Below are 20325 nucleotides of genomic sequence, written 5' to 3'. Positions count from 1 at the left end.
CAAAAATTACTATACGTCTAGTATACAAAAATTACTAAACGTCTGGTATACAAAAATTACTAAACGTATGGCAATTTTTGTAAACTATACAGTAATATTTCTTTTGCACATAACAAAATGTGTAATATGTATAGTAAATATTATAAAAGTCACTTAAGAAAATACTATCCGCTTAGTAAATTTTATTTTTGAATGTCAAAATTTATATTCCGCTTAATAATTAATCATACATAAATAGAATTTTATAAATCGCATTGTGAATTTTATTATGCTTCTTTTTTAATTATTACAGTATAACACAAAATAAAATCTATAATGTGGCATGAAAATTATTGTATTGTCAAGATTTCAAAAATTACAAAATATAATATAAATTTTCATAGTCATAAAGAAAAATTTACTAAACGAGTAGTGATTATTATACCGGATTCGAAATATTTACTAAATTGGTAGCGATTATTACAACCCGACTAGAAATTGAGTGAGGCATGCCGAAAAATCAATTCGGGTCGAACTTGGCTTTCCTTAGTTAGGCTAACGTAATTCGTATGTTGTTCGGTTTAAATTAGGCAAGCCGAATCTTGGCATGCCGAAAAATTCTAAAACTTGGATGGCATTAGAAACTTGTACGGTCATGCCTAAGTTGGCATTATATGTCGGTTCCTGACTAGTACTTAGTGCGGATAACCAAGGCGGTGCCAAAGTCTGGCGTGCCGAAGCTGTACCTAATTAGGATATTCTCAGGCACTGCCTGACAATGGCGTTATATTGGAAGTCTAGACTTAAACTTGGTTAGGACAACCGAAGCGGTGCCAACGTCTGGTATGCCCAAGTTGAACCTAACTTAGAATTTCTAAGGCATCGCCTGACATGGGCGTTTCATTGGAAGCCGTAACTAAAACTTGGTTAGGACAACCGAAGCGGTGCCAACGTCTGGTATGCCAAAGTTGAACCTAACTTGGAATTTCTTAGGCATCGCCTGACATGAGCGTTTCATTGGAAGCCGTAACTAAAACTTGGTGGTTAGGACAACCGAGGCGGTGCAAACTTCTGGTATGCCAAAGTTGAACCTAACTTGGAATTTCTTAAGCATTGCCTGACATGGGCGTTTCATTGGAAGCCGTAACTAAAACTTGGTTAGGACAACTGAAGCGGTGCCAATGTCTGGTATGCCAAAGTTGTACCTAACTTGGAAATTCTTAGGCATCGCCTGACATGGGCGTTGCATTGGAAGTCCTGACTAAAATTTGGTTAGGACAACCGAGACGGTGCCAACGTCTGGTATGCCAAAGTGGTACCTAACTTGGAAATTCTTAGGCATCGTCTGACATGGCCGTTGCATTGGAAGCCGTAACTAAAATTTGATTAGGACAACCGAAGCGGTGCCAACGTCTGGTATGCCAAAGTTGAACCTAACTTGGAATTTCTTAGGCATCGCCTGACATGGGTGTTTCATTGGAAACCGTAACTAAAACTTCGTTAGGACAACCGAAGCGGTGTCAATGTCTGGTATGCCAAAGTTGTACCTAACTTGGAAATTCTTAGGCATCGCCTGACATGGGCGTTGCATTGGAAGTCCTGACTAAAATTTGGTTAGGACAACCGAGACGGTGCCAACGTCTGGTATGCCAAAGTGGTACCTAACTTGGAAATTCTTAGGCATCGTCTGACATGGCCGTTGCATTGGAAGCCGTAACTAAAATTTGATTAGGACAACCGAAGCGGTGCCAACGTCTAGTATGCCAAAGTTGAACCTAACTTGGAATTTCTTAGGCATCGCCTGACATGGGTGTTTCATTGGAAACCGTAACTAAAACTTCGTTAGGACAACCGAAGCGGTGTCAATGTCTGGTATGCCAAAGTTGTACCTAACTTGGAAATTCTTAGACATCGACTGACATCGGCGTTGCATTGGAAGTCATGACTAAAATTTGGTTAGGACAAGCGAGACGGTGCCAACGTCTGGTATGCCAAAGTTGTACCTAACTTGGAAATTCTTAGGCATCGTCTGACATGGCCGTTGCATTGGAAGCCGTAACTAAAATTTGATTAGGACAACCGAAGCGGTGCCAACGTCTGGTTTGCCAAAGTTGAACCTAACTTGGAATTTCTTAGGCATCGCCTGACATGGGCGTTTCATTGGAAACCGTAACTAAAACTTCGTTAGGACAACCGAAGCGGTGCCAATGTCTGGTATGCCAAAGTTGTACCTAACTTGGAAATTGTTAGGCATCGACTGACATCGGCGTTGCATTGGAAGTCATGACTAAAATTTGGTTAGGACAACCGAGACGGTGCCAACGTCTGGTATGCCAAAGTGGTACCTAACTTGGAAATTCTTAGGCATCGTCTGACATGGCCGTTGCATTGGAAGCCGTAACTAAAATTTGATTAGGACAACGTCTGGTATGCCAAAGTTGTATTCCAAGGTTTCCAGAGGCGCTGTTTGCGTTTGATATATTGGAGTGCAATCTATACGCTAAAGCAGCCATTTTTTGTTAGTTACGTGCTTCTTAGTCATTGAATTGTGCTCGTGCTGACATTGTTGTATATTTTTTGTTCAAGAATGTTTGCCATAAATAATAAAAATTTTCGACAGCGTGAACTTGCTCGTTTGAGGGCTGAAAAATTACGCACTGCACGAAATCGATTATCTTGTTTAGAAACAAATATTGTACTTGATGATATGAACAATTCAGATCCAATCTTAGATAATACTGAAAAACCGATTAATGTAATTTCTTTAAATAGTAGTGCTGGTGTTTCTGATCAAAATTCTGTTTGTGAGCAAGTGACGGATATAGTAAATGAAAATTCACTGATCGATTTTAACGTTTCTGATGATTCAAGACTACACAATGAAAGTAATCTTGAATCGAGTGCGGATGAGCAATTTAGAAATTTAACGTTAACCTCAGATTCTGACTGTGAAAGTGATGTACATAATTCAACAGACAATTCAAATGTTCTTGAAAAAATAAAGCAATGGGCTCTAATGTTTCCTCCGCTTCCTCATGCTCGACTAGAGTCACTATTAGATATCTTACGGGAACAATATCCGGAATTGCCAAAAAGTGCAAAAACATTTCTAGGTACAAATGATAAAGGTTATAAGATTGAAACCTTCCGTGAAGACGATGAGTTTGTATACTTCGGTATAGCAGATAATTTGAAAAAATGTGTTAACAGTGAATTACATGAAACAAATGACCTCGAATTACTGATAAACATTGACGGTGTACCTTTATTTAAATCGAGCCGAAAACAGTTATGGCCTATTTTGTGTCAAGTGTTCAGTGATTCAAACTTTTATAAACCATTCCCTGTCGCTATTTTCTGTGGTAACAATAAGCCGACTGATGTAAATCTTTATTTTAAAAAATTTATCCATGAATATAATGACCTACAAACTACTGGTATAAAAATAAATAATCGGTTGTTTAATGTTACTATTAAGGCATTCGTTTGTGATAGACCTGCTCGTTCATTCGTTAAGTGCATGAAAAATCATGGGGGTTTTTATGCGTGTGAACGGTGTACAGTGTCAGGCAAACGATTTAAGAAACGGACTATCTATCCTCTTGTAGGTGATTATAAACCTAGAAACGATGCTGATTTTAGAAGACAAATCAATCCAGAACATCATACTGGAGAGTCACCCTTACTTTTTCTGGAGCCCAAAATTGATCTAGTAAATCAATTCGTACTGGATTCGATGCATTTGCTTTTTTTGGGAGTCATGAAGAAGTTATTAGAATGCTGGATAGATGGATGCGTCGACAAGAAATTGAAAATCAGCAATAATAATAAAACGCGGTTATCTAATTTACTAACTAAATCGAAGTGCCTTCTGAGTTTCAAAGAAGCACACGTTCGTTAACAGATTTCCAAAAATTCAAAGCAACTGAATTTCAATTTTTATTACTTTATTCTGGCCCTGTTATATTTAAAAAAAATTTACATGAATCTGTTTATAAGCACTTTTTGCTTCTTCACGTTGGCTGCAGAATATTATTTTCAAAAGAAATTGCACTAAAAAAAGTAAAACATGCAAGACATTATTTACAATCATTTGTGCGAATCGCACCATCGATATATGGATTACAATTCATTGTCGGAAATATTCACAGTCTGTACCATCTTGCTGATGATGTCGAATTTATGCAATGTTGTTTATCAGCAATAGACAGTTACTCATTCGAGAACTTATTGGGTAAATTAAAAAAACTTCTAAGACATGGCAACAACCCACTGGCTCAACTATGCTGTCGACTTAACGAAGTGGGATCAAGTATTTCTCCAAAACCTGTGTCATTGAAAGAAATAGATGTATTGAAAGAATATAAAAATGAGAATGATGAAATAGTGATTAAACGAATTAAAATTAACGATGTCTTATATACTACAAAGTCTCCAAATAATATTGTTTTATTGAGAAGTAATGAAGTTTTTCAAATTTTAAAAATTTTCCGACTTGCAACAGATGATGTCAATACAATAAAGATTTTTGGGAAATTATTAAAAAAGCAGAAGGCAATTTGTAAATATCCATGTAACTCTGAAGATTTACAAATGTGGGTTGTAAGTTCAAGAAATGAGACAAAAAACACTTATAAAATAAACGATATAATGAAAAAAATGGTGTCTATTGATGTAAGTTCAGACTATAAAGAAAAGTTGTGTGTGATTCCATTATTACACATGTAAATAGTGTTTAAATTCACTGCTAAAAAATCTTTTTTTAACTTCCCGCTAAAAAAATTAAAAATTTTTTTATTTTGAAAATGTAAATAAATTTTGTGTAACATAATTTAATTTTTATATATTTTTATGGAAATTCCAGTTTAATTTAATTAGTAGAAAGCTTAAACTACCCGCGCAAAATAACTCATATTTTGACGTAGCGCTAGTATTTTTGCATCTCGAAAAAAACTATGGTATATCAGCTTCAGCTCATCGACAATTACATTTATACTAGTGTGAGTAGCGGTAGAGTGTGTAAGTGCTTTGCTGTGCAGTGAAGTGGCCGGTCTTATTACACCACGTGACTGTGTATGTGCAGCCGACGTCGAACAGTGGTATTGTAGTTGTGGGGAGAACAAATGAGTAGCTCAGTGAATTATCTTACACGATTGATGAAAATGTCAACCGTGAGTCGTTTAGAGGTTAAATATCGATTGATTCGATTCTTAACGACTGACAAACAAGATGGAAAGGAATCGATCGATATTGTTCCAAGTAATTGGATTTTTTTTGATCATAAAAATAACGTCTTAAAATGTAAATTTATGCCTGAAGAGAGTTATAATGACAAGAACTTGAAATTGCTGCGAAAGATGATAAAAAATGTGAAGCACCTCACAATGAGTGGCCATCTTACGAAATTCAAATTCGCGGAAGAGCAAGTAAGTTTTATTTTCAAATAATACTAAAAATAACAAACACATAAGTTTCTTTAAATTTGAATTTTTTATTTTTATTTTTTTAGTTTATTATTTAATAATACTGAAAAAGTTGTTGAATAATGAACCATCAAGAATTTAAAGCATAGTAATATTAAATGATTCATATTATTAATATTTTATCAACTCTACGTTTTTTTAACATTATTTTTAACAATTACTCTATCATAATTAGAAAAAAATATGAAACTTATAATTAATTTGCAGATCTCATTTTTTACATTTATGTTTTTATACAATTTTAAACTTAATTTTGTAATTGATAATTACTTTAATTTTTGTACAGATTCATATGAAGAGGCGGATGAATTGGCTGAAAAACTGAAGTACGAACCTTATGTATTTTCAACTGATAACGAAGAAAGTGCAAAGTCTAAGGCTAAGGAAGATGAAGAATTTTTTTAAATAAATTATTATTCACATGACAATCCAAATGAATTACTAAAATCTGCAAGTCAGGATTTAGAAGACGATCTTGAAATTTTTTCTGGTAATTAATAATTTTTTTAACTTAACTTTCATTGCACATTCTAAAAATAAAAAATATTAATCTATAAATTATTATTTAGATAACATTAGTGGATCACCGGGAAAGCCTAAGAAATCAAATAAGGTGCGTAGTATGAAAAAACACAAACTTTTAGAAAAACCCATCGAAAAAAACATTACTAGTAAGTAATATTTTCGTTTGTCTTTGAAAAGAATAAAAGTGGTGAATTCTAAACTGAATTCATAAGAGTTGAAACAAACAAAAAATTTATTGATAAAAAATATTAACTATTTTATAGTTTAAGATTTTGAATGAACAAATTTTGCTTATATTGAACTATTTAAATTTTAAATTACTAAAATTTTCTATTAAGTTTCAAATGTTGTATTTTTTAATATCAAAGTAGAGAGAGCTTAAATTATGAAATTAACAAACTGTAAACAGAATTTTTAGCTTAATATAAAACAGAATTTCAAGTTTAATATAAAAAGAAAATAATAGTAGGGGAAGAAAATAATGTTTTCCAAAAATAATCTGCTTTAAAATTCATCTTATTACTCAAACATAGAATCAATAAATCATTAGAAATTATTTTATAGAGTACAATGAGTAATAAATTCCTGTTTTAAAAAAATTAATAGGGCCGAAAAAAACTCGTGGAAAGAAACGTCAAAAAGAATCCAGTTCAGAAAATTCAAGTAGTGAAGGTGCAATTGATAAATACCGTAAGCTACGTAGGAAAACAATTAGGCATGGTGAAAACAATCGTAGCTCTTCTAGTAGTCATAGCGATGTAAAGTCTTCACGCAAAAATGATAGTTTTGATGAGAAAACTCACACTCCAAGCTTGCGGACTTTGGAAATTCACACACCAAAGGAGCTTTATGTAACTAAAGGTATAACAATTAATTAGTTAATATTCTAGTAATCAGTTTCTTTATTTTTTTACTTTTCAATTATAAAAAAAACAACTTGCTTAGATTCAATTTAAAAAAATTACAAAAACTCGATATTTTTGATTTTTTAAATATTTAATTTTTGTTTAGATATGTTAACTGCGGCGTTAAAAGAAATTCTTTTACCGTTCAAAGAACGAATGGAATGTTTAGATTCACAAATGAACAGCTTGAAAAAAGTCGTTCATGACATTAAAGGAATCGTCATTGAAACGAAGAAAGTATGAGAGTCAAATGCCTGTGCTACTGGTCCAATCATCGATATTGATTCAGACGACAGCGAAAAGAACAATATTAAGTTGCCTTGTCTGGATTTAAAAGTATTTGAAGAATTTGATTCAAAGCTTAAATCGGATGAAACATTCAAAACACGAATGGTAAATATTTTCTTCTATAATTTTTCGTTACTTTAATTGGTTATTTTGTATGATTAGTGGTACTTTTTGTATGGTTTTTTTTTTTTTTTTTTGAAAACTTGAGAAAAGACTACCCTGAAATTAGCAAACTTCACAATTTTTGATAATTCTTTTATACTTTCAAGTTATTTCTAGAAGAATAAAAAAAAAATTTCACTTAAAATTAAAAAATATCTACTATCAGTGGAATTTTTTAAAAATAGTTTTTAGTACAAATTTATTTTATAAATTGAACCTAAAAATTTTAAAATATCTGCTAATTTCAGTATCATGAGAAAAAAATCATTTCTTTATTTTTTTAATTGTTTCTTTTAGTGGATTTATGAAAATAGATATAAATGAAAGTTTTAACTTTTAATTAATGATTTTCTAGGTTTAAAGATAAGATTTTGTTACTAATTAATTTTTTTAAGGCACATTACTTTAAAAAAATTTATTTTTTAAATGATTAACTGACTTTTTATTTTTCAGCTTTCGAAACTAAGTAGCCAAGTGAATACTAATCAAGCGATGATTAAAAGTACTGGAGCAATGATGCGACTTGTAATGGGGCGTGATGTGGCCCTACAATATGTGTTAAAAAAGCCCAACGACAAAAAAACAAAAATTTTCCTGGACACCAATTTTTACAAAGTTTTGAAAGGTAATAATCAATTAAGTTTCTTACAGCCAAATTACGGTAGTACTATTGATGGAAAGATTGACGTTTAGAATCACAAAAATTCAAATAAAAATAGCACTACCTTAATTATTTATTTCAAAATATTATAACTAAATTTTACAATTATTTATTTTTGTTTCAGCAATTTTAGTGAAATTTTTTTCTAAATCAGTTGAAGAACAATTACCTGATGCAAAGGTAAATGAAAGTATATCAGCTGTCCTCAATCATTGCGGCGATTGGGGCGGTGGGCGGACGGACCGTAAAAAAATCAGTGAAATGAAGAAAATTCAAGCTGATGACAAAAGATATAATAATGAAGACTCGGAAAAATCGAACGAGAAAGATGACTAATCATATTTTTATACTTGTTCTGTTTTTGTATCATTTTTGATACTATATAGTTTTTTTTAAGTTTCCTTTTCTTTAAAAAAAATGGTTATTAAGAAAATTACTATAAAAATGATTTATTAATAATATTAAAAATGTTAAAAATGTTAAATAAATGTAAAATTTAAGTAATAAAACTAATTAAATAATCAAATTTTATAATTAAGAAGTTTTGGTTGTTAAATTGTAATATAAAACTATTAGAAACCTACAGTCACTATGTAAATGCCGAGAGTTTAAAATTCTACGAAAAAAAAAAAAAAAATCAAATGACTTAGCGCAAATTCAAATTTAATTAGAACTTTATCAATAACTCTTGAATGAGACAAAAATTTAGGAAAACTAACAAAAACCGCACTTAGATTATTTAATTCCCGACAATTTTCTGTTTTTTCTTTTCTGTACGATGAAAATTTAAGAATTTATTACTGACGATGACTATGTTTGGGTTGTCACCGGCAAGTGAGATTTCCAAATCACTGTCGAGATCGGATGCCAAGTTTGGGTTAGATAAGGTTTGAGTTGTCACCGGCAAGTGAAGTTTCTAAGTGACTGCCAAGTTCAGATGCCATGTTTGGATTACATCAGGTTTGGGTTGTCACAGGCAAGTGAGATTTCCAAATCACTGTCGAGATCGGATGCCAAGTTTGGGTTAGATAAGGTTTGAGTTGTCACCGGCAAGTGAAGTTTCTAAGTGACTGCCAAGTTCAGATGCCATGTTTGGATTACATCAGGTTTGGGTTGTCACAGGCAAGTGAGATTTCCAAATCACGGCCGAAGTCGAATGCCAAATTCGAATTCAATTAGGCTGAAGTTATTACTGGCAAGTAAAGTTTCCAAGTCACTTCCTAATCAGGAAGCCAAGTTAGCAACAAACTCGCAACTGCGTTACTTTTGAAACCTCAGCCTAATTCGGCAGCCTCACTGGGCCCAAGCTTGGAATAAGGCATGCCAAATTTGCACCTAATCACAATCTCACTTAAATTTCTAGTCGGGAATTGATTTGTAAAATTTAATAAACGGAGAATACGACTTTTGAAAATATAGTAAAAATTACTATATGTTTGATTCACTATTATAGTTCAATAAATCTATATTATATAAGATTTTCTCTAAAGCGTTTAGTAAAATTTATTGTCAAACAATTATCTTAATAGTCATCGAGTACAAGTTACTAAATGGCTAGCAATTTTTACAGTAGCCATGTGAAATTCACTCTATATATTAGGGATTTTGTTATGAAGAATGCATAATATAAGTTACTAAACGTTTAGTAATTTGATCCTTTGTTCCGAATGCTTTTGACTCGGCCTGACGCGCAACCATACCTCAGTTCGACAACAACCTTAACGTGATAAAGTGCTCGTCAGTGGTATTAAAACATAACCATACAATTTATATCATTTAAAATAAAAATTTTAAGTTTTTGTTTTAAAAAAAAAACTTAATTTTAAACTCAGTGACTTGATGTGAATGATAAAAATCAAAATAAATGACCAACCAGTTGCGCCTGTGATGGATGAGAATTCATCAACTACTTTATCTACGATAGTACAAACTATTGTGTCAACAGAGGTTACGAGTGAAAATCTAAACGATCCAGGTAAAATTATACTTTTTTTGGTTATTGTACTATAAGCAAAGATTGTAAAAAAATTTGATCATTTTAAAAGAATTTTTGATTTTTTTTCCAGTAATAAGCGAAAAGTTACAAAATTTACAAACTGAAATTCGAGAAATTAATTTACTTCTAGACTATTGGAGCAGTACTTATAAAAAAAGGCGTGGATTATTAATTAAAGATCGTTCATCAGTGTATGAATATCTTCATAAATTCCCGTATTTATCTAACGAGAAATTTGCAATTGAACTAGTAAGAAAATTGAATGTGAATCAAATTGAATTGCTAAAGTATACAATAATTCAATACTTTTAATGTTTTAGTTGAGCAACGATTTTAAAGAACTCTTCCAGAATAAAGCTCAAGATTTCTTTAAAAATTGGCCAAAGCTGAAAGAAAAGTTAATTACTTTAATTAGTGAACTCGAAAATATTAAAAATCTTGATGATTTAACATTGAGAAATCTACTTCCAAGTGTTCTAGTACGTTTACATATTTTACTTAGCATACAGTTCACATGGATTATCCAGTTCCAATTTTTGATAGCTCATTTAATTTATTAAATTATTTACATGATGATGACTATGATCAGAACCAGGTTTGCTAAAATTTGTCAAAAATTTCTTTGATGTAATTTAGTTTTAATTTTTTTTTTTTTTAAATTACCAAAATTTTTCAGGATCCAGAATTGTTGAAAAAGCTTAAATCTCACCCACACGGATTAAATATTTTAAATTGTTACAAGCTTAATAAAACGCTAACAAAACCTACTCGAAATTTGTTGGGACGACTAATTATTCAAAAAGAGCATGAAGGTAAAAACTCAGTTAAAAATCTCCCATCACGTCGATACCAAGAATTAGCTAAACAAATAAGTGAATTGTTTAGTAGTGAACTACCAAACACCTTTTTTACACCACATGCAACAGTTGGTGGTGGAGTAGTCCAACCGGCACGTGGTATATTGCTATCCTGTAATAATTTCCTGCGAAAACAGTACTTAAAACAAAGTACTTCAAAGACTGTATTCTTAGAAACATCTACAGGTTAGAATTTAAATTTATTATAATTATATAATAATTTAAAATATTATTATTGCTGTCATTATTTATATAGATGTTACGAACAACGTCCCTTCTGAAAGCATACAATTTTTGAAATCCTATATTGAACCTTGGAAAAGTGTAACTGATCACTGGATTACAAGTTATAATGAAAGACAAAAAGAACTTTTGAATTGTTCAATCAATTACTTCACTAAATTTCCTTGTTTAAAACTAACCAATGAATATACTTTGGTAAATAATTTATTTTTTTATCTTATAGTAATCAATTTTAACCTGATAAATTTTTATTTTATTAGCTTCAAGACGACCAACTGTACCTCAATTGCGATACAGCATCTCCGAAGACCCTAGAATAAAAAGATATCCTAATGCAGAACCTTTAGAACCTACCCAAAGGATACAAGGAATATTTCCAGTGGTGATACGCAAAATGTAAGTAAATGGGTTCATTTAAGGAAGATCCCTCGCTACCGAGTAATCAAGTTTAAAGAAATGTTTAAAAAAATTTCAATTGACCTAAAATATAATAAAATATATTTCATAAATTTAATTATGTTTAAAAAAAAGTTCTAGGAGTGTATAAAATAGTAAATAAGAGTTATTCAACAATCAATTCCGTCTTTACCATAAGGGCACAAGGGGCCAGTGCCCAGGGCCCCCATCCTCAGAGGGCCCCGAAGGACCGACAATTTCTCTCACATTTAATCTCAAAATACTCATTACACTTTTCTCAATGCCCGAATATAGATTATTTTCAGATTTATTCGAATCAATATATTTATATGAATTTGAGTGACATCAAGCCTACAGGGTCTCGGTTGTGTGCGGTATATTCGCTCCGAGTGTGACTGCAGCGCCAGACTAAATATGAACTACGGTAGGCTATCAGTGCATTGCATGTTTTTATGTCAAATGAAAAATTAATAAAAAAAATATTATAAACAAAAATAAACGAGTGTTAAAAAAAATGTGAGAGTTAAATAGTTATTGACATTTTATAATTGATCTCAACGTACCAAAAACATAAGTAAGTATAATACTAAAATAAATAAAGAAATGCAGTAAACATTTATAAGGTTAAGTTGCTCAAAATTTATGTCAAAATCTCCAAATAGTTCTTAAAAAAAAAAAAAAAAATAATAACAATGATTAAAATGTTTTCTCAATAGAATAAGTAAATACTAATTTAATTAACTTATTTTTTTATTATTTTTAGCCAAACCAAAGATATGTATATTATAATAAAGACAGGATTTCAGTCCATTACCCATCAAATAGAATTTCAGCCAGAGACAATGACCAAAGGCAAAAAACTTTTTGATGCTGGACATGTAAGAGAAGTCGAGGAACATCGACGAAATTTGGAAAGTTTTTTGATAAAATCTCGCATTATTCGGCAAACATCAGTCCACGCTACACCTTATGCTACTTCGTTAGACGTAATGCACATCTAGATCATTTATTTCGCTACTTTAAATAATGTTTAAGTATTATATAATTAATAGAATTTTCTATTTTAATTTCAGATAAACTCTGCACGTTACGTGACAAATGTACACTGTAATTGTGTATATAATAAGAGTGGCAAGTGTAAACATGTTGCTGCCTTAATTTATTTTATTAACAATGAAGAAAGTGCTTCAAAAACGAGTCACGAGCAGCAATGGGGTAAGCCGGGTGCTCGTCAATTTGCTAAACATAAATATTCTAAAGGAGAGTACTTCAAAAAAATGATGCCGCATAAATACAGTCAATTACATGAGCCTCAGAATGTTTTAATGACTGATTTAAAAGTCGATTCACCTTTAAAACGAATTTTGGAAGCACAGTTTACAAAAAATAATCAACATACCGTAAGAAATGTGATTAACTCTCTGTTGTCGCAAGTAGAACTGAACTTAGAAAAAGAAGAATGTGCTGCGTGTGTAGAAAATTTTTTAATTTTTTGCGAGGAGTATTCTACTTATGAAAGTCAGTATAAGCTGGATCTGAATCTCCGGGAGTTTTATATAAATAACGTACAATTATCGGAAGATAAAATTATTCAGCTGTCTTGTGAAACTGTTAAACAGTCTTCTTGTAATAATTGGTTCCAAGCTAGACGCTTAAGAATTTCTGCAAGTTCAAATGTTCATCATATAAAAGTTCTAAGCAGAAAACCAGTTGAAACTTTGGTTTCAGACATGCTACATCCATCTACGATCGACAGCAGCTCTACTAGATACGGTTTAAAAATGGAATCTTTTGCTAAAGAAAAATATGAACAACTTTACAACTGTACTGTTAAACGGGTTGGTGTAATTGTTAGTAAATATCAGCCTTGGCTTTGTGCAAGTCTTGATGGAGTTGTTATTGATGACGGTTGTATTTATAAAATTGTTGAATTTAAATGTCCTATTTCCTGTGAAAAGAAACCAGTTATCAATGATGCTGATGAAGTTAGTAATGTTAAGTATTTGGAATTTATTAATCATAAGTTGGAGCTCAAAAAGTCTGATGTTTATTACACTCAAGTCCAAGCACAAATGTACGTCACTGGCATGAGTGTTTGTGATTTCTTTGTTTATTCACCAGTTGAAGATGGCTGTTGTTTAATAGAAGTCCACAGGGACGAAGAATTTTTAAAAACTGTAATTTTGAAGAGCGAGAAATTCTATTTCGAGCAATATTTACCAGCTTTGTTTGCGACAGTAGCAACTACTGATATTAATAAAGAAAATGCTGGTAACAGCGATGAAAATGCTGACAATTTAAATAGTAGTAATAAAGAAGATGAAAGTTCAAACCAAAAACGAAGCTTTACTGGAAGTGATATTACAAATATTTTAATATAGTAATTTATTTTATATAATTTATATCAGCATAAAAGCACCAATTGTTGTAATTTTAACAAATAAGCAAAGAGTTAGTATTAATTTAAAAGAATTTTATTATTCGTTACATGTTTTACAAAAATCTTAATTGAGTGTTATTGTCTGTTACAATACTATTAATTTAAAAGAATTTTATTATTCGTTACATGTTTTACAAAAATCTTAATTGAGTGTTATTGTCTGTTACAATACTATTAATTTAAAAGAATTTTATTATTCGTTACATGTTTTACAAAAATCTTAATTATTAATCTAATTAATAGCTGAAAATAAATGTACAATTTCTTACAAATATAATTTTGTATTTTTACAAGCACTCACTGACCAACTTCTATGAATCATAAAATATTATTACCCCTCATTTTCAGGATCTTTTTTATCAATAATAATTGGAGGCTGTAAATTTACCAAAACACAACAAATGTGCAAAATATCATCAATGCAATGGAACAAATGTTGTGGAATTTTATGCAATATTTGATAAGTCCTTAACCGCTGCATAATTCTTTCAACGTGAATTCTAACCCTTGCAACACTGTATGTCTGTTGAGTTTCTTCACTTGAAAATTCATTTTTTTTCTCTAGAAAAGGCGGCATTACCATTTGCACTTTCTTGCCACTTGCGTCAATCACTGTTTTGATATCTGGAAAACCTTTATCAGCTAAAACTATGTCACCATCCTCCAATAAATCCAACAACCCTGACTCTATTGTAAGCTGGGAATCTGATTTCCGTCCTCCAGCTACGTCAGATCTCAAGGATATAAATCCTCCAGGAGTTATACCAATAAGAACTTTGGCCGTGAAATTCTTTTTGTATTGTGAGTAAGTAAGAACGCGGTTGTCGACACTTGCAGGAATATCTATTCGAAATTCAGTGCAATCAATTATGACTCTAGTGTTATTATAATCAGGTAAAAAACAATCAGGCATTGTTTCTTGAACTGCGTCGATATCTGGCCAAAATACTAAATTTCTTGTCGCACTAGCAAGATGTTGTAGGATTTCATAAAAAATTATTGAAATTGTTGTTCTGTGAACACTAAATAATACACCAAGTGCCGAAAATGTTAATCCAGTTTTAATTTTCATTAAAAAAATTAATAGTCGGTCTTTTTTTGATACAATGTATTTTCGTGGCATAGGTGTAGGCAGTCTACTCAATAAGAAATCAAAATTTGGAAATGATACACCGGCCAGATCAATGATTTCTTGATCTTTTGTTACCGATGCGAATCCTCTAAAGATTTTATTATCCGCTTGACTGTCCTTATCAGCAAACGTTTTTTGATCAGTGCCACATTCTTTGTTAACAAATTTTTTATTACTAGCATGAATTTTTATCGGCCTAGTATCTTCAACTATTTCTGTCTGAGTTTCAGCATGACACAGATCATTTGTAACATAACGATTGCAAATAAACGTTTGAGAATTGACATCAGAGTTTGAATAAAAATCAACTTGACACTCTTGGTCAACTTTCAAAGACACAATCGGAGGGTTATCATATTCATTTATCACTTCCATCGTCTCTAATTCAGTGAGTTCAGAACTTGATTTTGAAGCTGATTTTTTTGTCTGCCGGTTTATTAAACGCTTGTATCTGAAAATATGAAATTATTATAATTATCTTATTAACATTGGTCTAGTTTTGCCAAATAATTTTTACCTGTTTATGACCGAAGATTCATTAACTTTTGGAGACTTGTAAATTGAAGGGAATATTGTTGGAATGTAGCTAGGACTCAACTCCTCTTCTGATTTTTTACCCCCAATAAAATGGTCACTACAAATGCAATCATATGGCTTAGGAACCCACGGTGATCCATCAACGCTATAAATATATATTTTTCATTATTTCAGCACCGTATTAATTAAAGTGTTTGCAAAATCAAAATTTTTTCACTCTGTGATAACTTTTATTTTTCTTTTAATCATTAAATTTCTATAATATAACAATTTTATTACTTATAAATTTTCTTTTTATTTTGTCGTTACAGAATTGCAAAAAGAAATTATTTACGTTTGCTAAACTTAACAATTTTACAAAAATTTCTAACACTCCGAATTATTATTTTTTTGATAACAATAAGGTTATGGTACTACTTACTTGAGCCTTTTAACCGCAGCTATCCACTGATTCCGTTGATTTATTTTCCATTTAGCGGTAGGAAATTTATAAAATTTGCACTGGCTTTTTCTGCTGGTATTTTTACAATTCACTACACAACAACTTTGGTGTCTCATTTTTATTTAATTTATTTAAATTAAATCGAAAAAATATTTAATAAATGCATTAAGTTTAATTAATTAGTGTTTTTCAATCATTTTAATTTGACAGTTTCTATATCATTAACATGTAAAGAATTGCAAATTAGTCATAACAGCCCACTTTATCTCCAAAATTTTTCACTTAAAGCGCTGGCATCGATTTTATTATCCCTACCATGACTACGCACACAACGAATAGACACGGTAGCTTCTTGCTTAATTTAAACTTAGTGCGCTTTTTGGCTGTACTAAAGGGCTGTTTTTGGTCTGATATAACTTACCAGACATTTACTTGAGTTTATAAATTTTATAATCTAGAGTCTGTAATGTCTATTTTCAAGTTACATATCATTTGATTTTTTATTCAGTTATTCAGTAATTTAAAAGTATTTCTGAACGCATCCTACCTAATTTACTAAGAACACCATCTAGCGATCATCCATGCAAACCGCTCCAATGCCAAATTCAAGCGACCATAAAAAATGTCGACTTTGTCTATGGTTGGGGCTTGGGGGAATCCCCGGATAAATTATGAAAAACTTTCTGTCGGAACTTTTTACCTAAATTTATTACTTATTATATCACTTATTTTCACAGAAGTGTCGTGATTGAATTTTGTTTAATGTAATTTGGGTAAAATTAATAGAACTATTGATTTGTTCGTTTAAATATTATTTCATTATGTCGAAAAGAACATATCTAAGTGGTTCACAAAAGAGAAAAAAAGTTTTAGCTCAAAAAGAAATCACGGAAAAACTTCCAAAGCTTACGTCATTTTTTACGGTGGAAGAAACAAATAAGTCGGGGAGTTGTTCATCATCATCACCTCAAGATAAAAATACCTCTGAGAATAACCAGGAAAAAGAGGTTATTACGTGTAACGAAAATGACAAACACACATCAATCGCTGAACTCTCGACTTCGAGCAACTGTGAGTTAATAATTGCAAACTTGGAGAATGTATCTGTATATAATGACCCTGGTCAGTACTGTGATGACATTTTAACGGAAGAAGTCCGTAATATTTGGATTCGAAAAGGGCCAGAGTTTTTCCAAAATAAACATTGCGATTTCTCCGAAACTTCTACAAGTTTTCCAGATTCAAGCGGTAAAACCAAAACTAGATACTTGACAAAAAATGTTTTTACTCGTAAATTGAAGAATGGCGAGTCTTTGCTGCCGTCTCTTTAATACCACTATTGGTAATAATTTGAGTTATCCAAATGGATATAAGGATTGGAAGCATATAAGTAAGTAACTTATTGATGGAGCATGAGAACAGTTTGCAACACAGGCAATCTATGATGAATTATGTCACAAGAATGAAAATTACTGGACGAATTGATAGTGAGTTGTTCTCCCAATATAATACAGAAATTAGCTATTGGAAAAATGTCCTTAGGAGGGTTGTTGCAGTAGTAAAATTTTTAGCTTCAAGAGGTCTTGCTTTTCGTGGTGATAATGAGATACTTAGATCGCAAAATAATGGAAATTATTTGGGATGCTTAGAACTGATTAGTGAATTTGATCCTTTTCTTGCTAATCACATACAAAACTGCGGAAATCTTGGAAAAGGAAGTGTATCATATTTATCCGCAAATATTTGTAACGAATTTATTAATTTAATGGGACAGCGAGTTTTAAAAACAATAGTCAACGAACTGAAATCAGCGAAATATTACTCTATTAGCGTAGATTCTACGCCTGATCTGTCCCATGTTGACCAGCTCACTTTCATCGTTAGATACGTAAAAGATGGACAGCCTATTGAGAGATTTTTGCAATTTTTGCCTATGGATGGACATGATGCGCAATATATAGCAGATACCATTTTAAACTTTTTTGAAAGCCTTGATATCCCCATAAAAGATTGCCGCGGACAGAGCTACGACAATGCGTCAAATATGTCTGGAAAGTACTCTGGTGTCCAGTCTAGAATAAAAGAAGTATGCGAATATGCAATTTACGTTCCATGTGCGGCACATTCGCTTAATTTAGTGGGTGTTCAAGCTGTTGAATGTATTACTGAAGCAGTAGCATTCTTTCAATTTGTTCAAAAATTGTATAATTTTTTCTCAGCTTCGACCAAACGCTGGCAAATTTTGACAGAGCATTTAGGTGTAAATAAAGTTCTGAAGTCCCTTTCGCAAACCAGATGGTCCGCACATGCCAATACTATTAATGCTTTGCAAAATGGTTATTTAAATATTTCTGAAGCATTATCCTTCATCGCAAGTGACATCAATCAACCAGGAGACAGTAGAAACGAAGCCCAAAGCTTAGTAAAAAAAATGGAAAAATTTGAGACTGCTCTACTGACGGAAATATGGAATGATATTTTGGGAATTATGAATAAAACAAGTCTAAGTTTACAGAATAGCACTATGACTATGGGCGTTGTGACAAAACTTTACGAATCTCTGATCAGTTATGTCAATAACGCACGCAATAATTTTGATCATTATGAAACGGCTGCTAAAGAAAAAAATCCAGGTGCTGATTACAAAGATAAATTTGAAAGAAAAAGAATTCGCAGCTCACGCCTCACTTTTTTTGAAGGACCATCATCACCAGAGACTCTCCAGTTGAGAGGCAAGGAAAAGTTTCGTGTAGATACTTTCATTCCCATAATTGACACATTAATTACATATTTAAAAAAACGTTCGGCAGCATACAAAGAAATTGATAATCGATTTAGTTTTCTTTGTCAGTTAACAACAATCAAATCTGACGAATTGACCAAAAAATGCAACGAATTTGCAGAATTTTATCACGAAGACATTAATGCATATGAGCTCAAAACAGAATGTTTTCATTTAAGCCAATATTTAAAAAATATAGCAAAGCCATCAGCGGATTTAAATATCTCAGTCTTACTTAACTTAATAAAGACTGATAAATTAGAAGAAACTTTTCCAAATGTTGAAGTTGCTACAAGAATATTCCTTTGCCTAATGGTTACCAATTGTAGTGGGGAGCGCTCATTTTCGCAGCTTAAGAGAATTAAAAATGAATTGCGAACATCAATGCTACAAGAACGACTAAATAATTTGTCAATTATGAGCATAGAAAGTGATATTCTTCAGAAAACTGAGTTCGAGGATTTAATAGAAGATTTTGCTCAACAGAAATCTCGAAAGAAACTATTATCGTAATTTTGCATCATACTAATATCATTAATTATATTAGATTAGATTACCCATAATAAAGCAGATCACAGTAAAAAAATGTATTTCACTTTCTTTACATTCCAAAAGGGCCCCAAATTCTTGTGTGCCCAAGGGCCCCAGCACAGTCTAAGACGGCCCTGTCAACAATTTTTGATATTTATAATTAAACTTTGCATTGACTTTAGTAGTTTTTGACTCATAAGTCTGGCAACGTCGCAAGTAAACAAAATACACATGGTTATATCTACCGAGTGTTTGGCGGTTGTTTACTAACCTCACTGTGAAGTTTTGAAGGTAGGAAAGATGAGTGTTATATGATATCCGATATCCGAAGTAACCATGGAATGTCAAAAGGAAAATTCATTACAATGAAACGGCAATTGTGGCGTAATAATCAACTCGCTAGCATCCAAAAAAGGAAAACAAAATAATAACATAATAACCCTGTGTATGTTTGTATCGATGGTCGCAGAATTGTAGAGCTAAAGCAACTCGCTAAAGATTTATGGTGTTATAAGTGTAAAATTTCTTTATCACTACGATTTATTAAAAATGAAAACAAATTCGCAAGTGGGCATAATTTTCAATTTGATGCTGTTCGAATTTTAGATTATGAGTCTCAGTTTCTTAAGCGTAACATCAGTGAAATGTTTTTTATCAAGATCTTTGATACTGTTAACTTTAGGAGGGATACACAGGGTCTAAGTTCGTCGTATAGTGATATTATTTCTATAGCCAAAAAATTTTATTAATTAATTAATTTATTTATCGTTTATTGTTATATTTCTGAAACTTATTACAATTTGTTAACGCCAATAGTTATTTTGAAGTTATGGCGGGACTTTTTGAATTAAGTGTTGGTATAGTAGACTTGAATGTTTTAACAACTGTCACCACTGTGGTTGTTTACTTTAATTCTGTGGCCGGTTTCTACAACTTTAACTTCTT

The 20325-nt window shown here is 31.7% G+C and overlaps 3 protein-coding genes across 3 annotated transcripts; 2 read left to right on the top strand and 1 right to left on the bottom strand.

The window, feature by feature from the left end:
- The first annotated feature begins 11893 nt into the window (after positions 1 to 11893).
- On the top strand, positions 11894 to 13897 carry LOC123302920. The gene is made up of 3 exons (XM_044886015.1): positions 11894 to 11940; positions 12280 to 12502; positions 12590 to 13897. Exons 2-3 carry the CDS (start codon positions 12293 to 12295, stop codon positions 13895 to 13897), a joined length of 1518 nt encoding a protein of 505 aa, XP_044741950.1. The 5' UTR covers positions 11894 to 11940; positions 12280 to 12292.
- Positions 13898 to 14031: 134 nt separating this feature from the next.
- LOC123302919 lies at positions 14032 to 16982 on the bottom strand. The gene is made up of 4 exons (XM_044886014.1): positions 16978 to 16982; positions 15606 to 15770; positions 14462 to 15539; positions 14032 to 14049 (listed from the first exon to the last, which is right to left on the bottom strand). Exons 1-4 carry the CDS (start codon positions 16980 to 16982, stop codon positions 14032 to 14034), a joined length of 1266 nt encoding a protein of 421 aa, XP_044741949.1.
- Positions 16983 to 18111: 1129 nt separating this feature from the next.
- LOC123302918 lies at positions 18112 to 19362 on the top strand. Its single transcript, XM_044886013.1, has one exon. The coding sequence runs from the start codon at positions 18112 to 18114 to the stop codon at positions 19360 to 19362; it is 1251 nt and encodes a 416-aa protein (XP_044741948.1).
- The last annotated feature ends 963 nt before the right edge of the window (positions 19363 to 20325 follow it).

Source organism: Chrysoperla carnea, chromosome X, assembly GCF_905475395.1.
Source record: "Chrysoperla carnea chromosome X, inChrCarn1.1, whole genome shotgun sequence".
NCBI classification, from domain to species: Eukaryota; Metazoa; Arthropoda; class Insecta; order Neuroptera; family Chrysopidae; genus Chrysoperla; species Chrysoperla carnea.
This window is presented reverse-complemented; position numbering and strand designations above follow the sequence as displayed.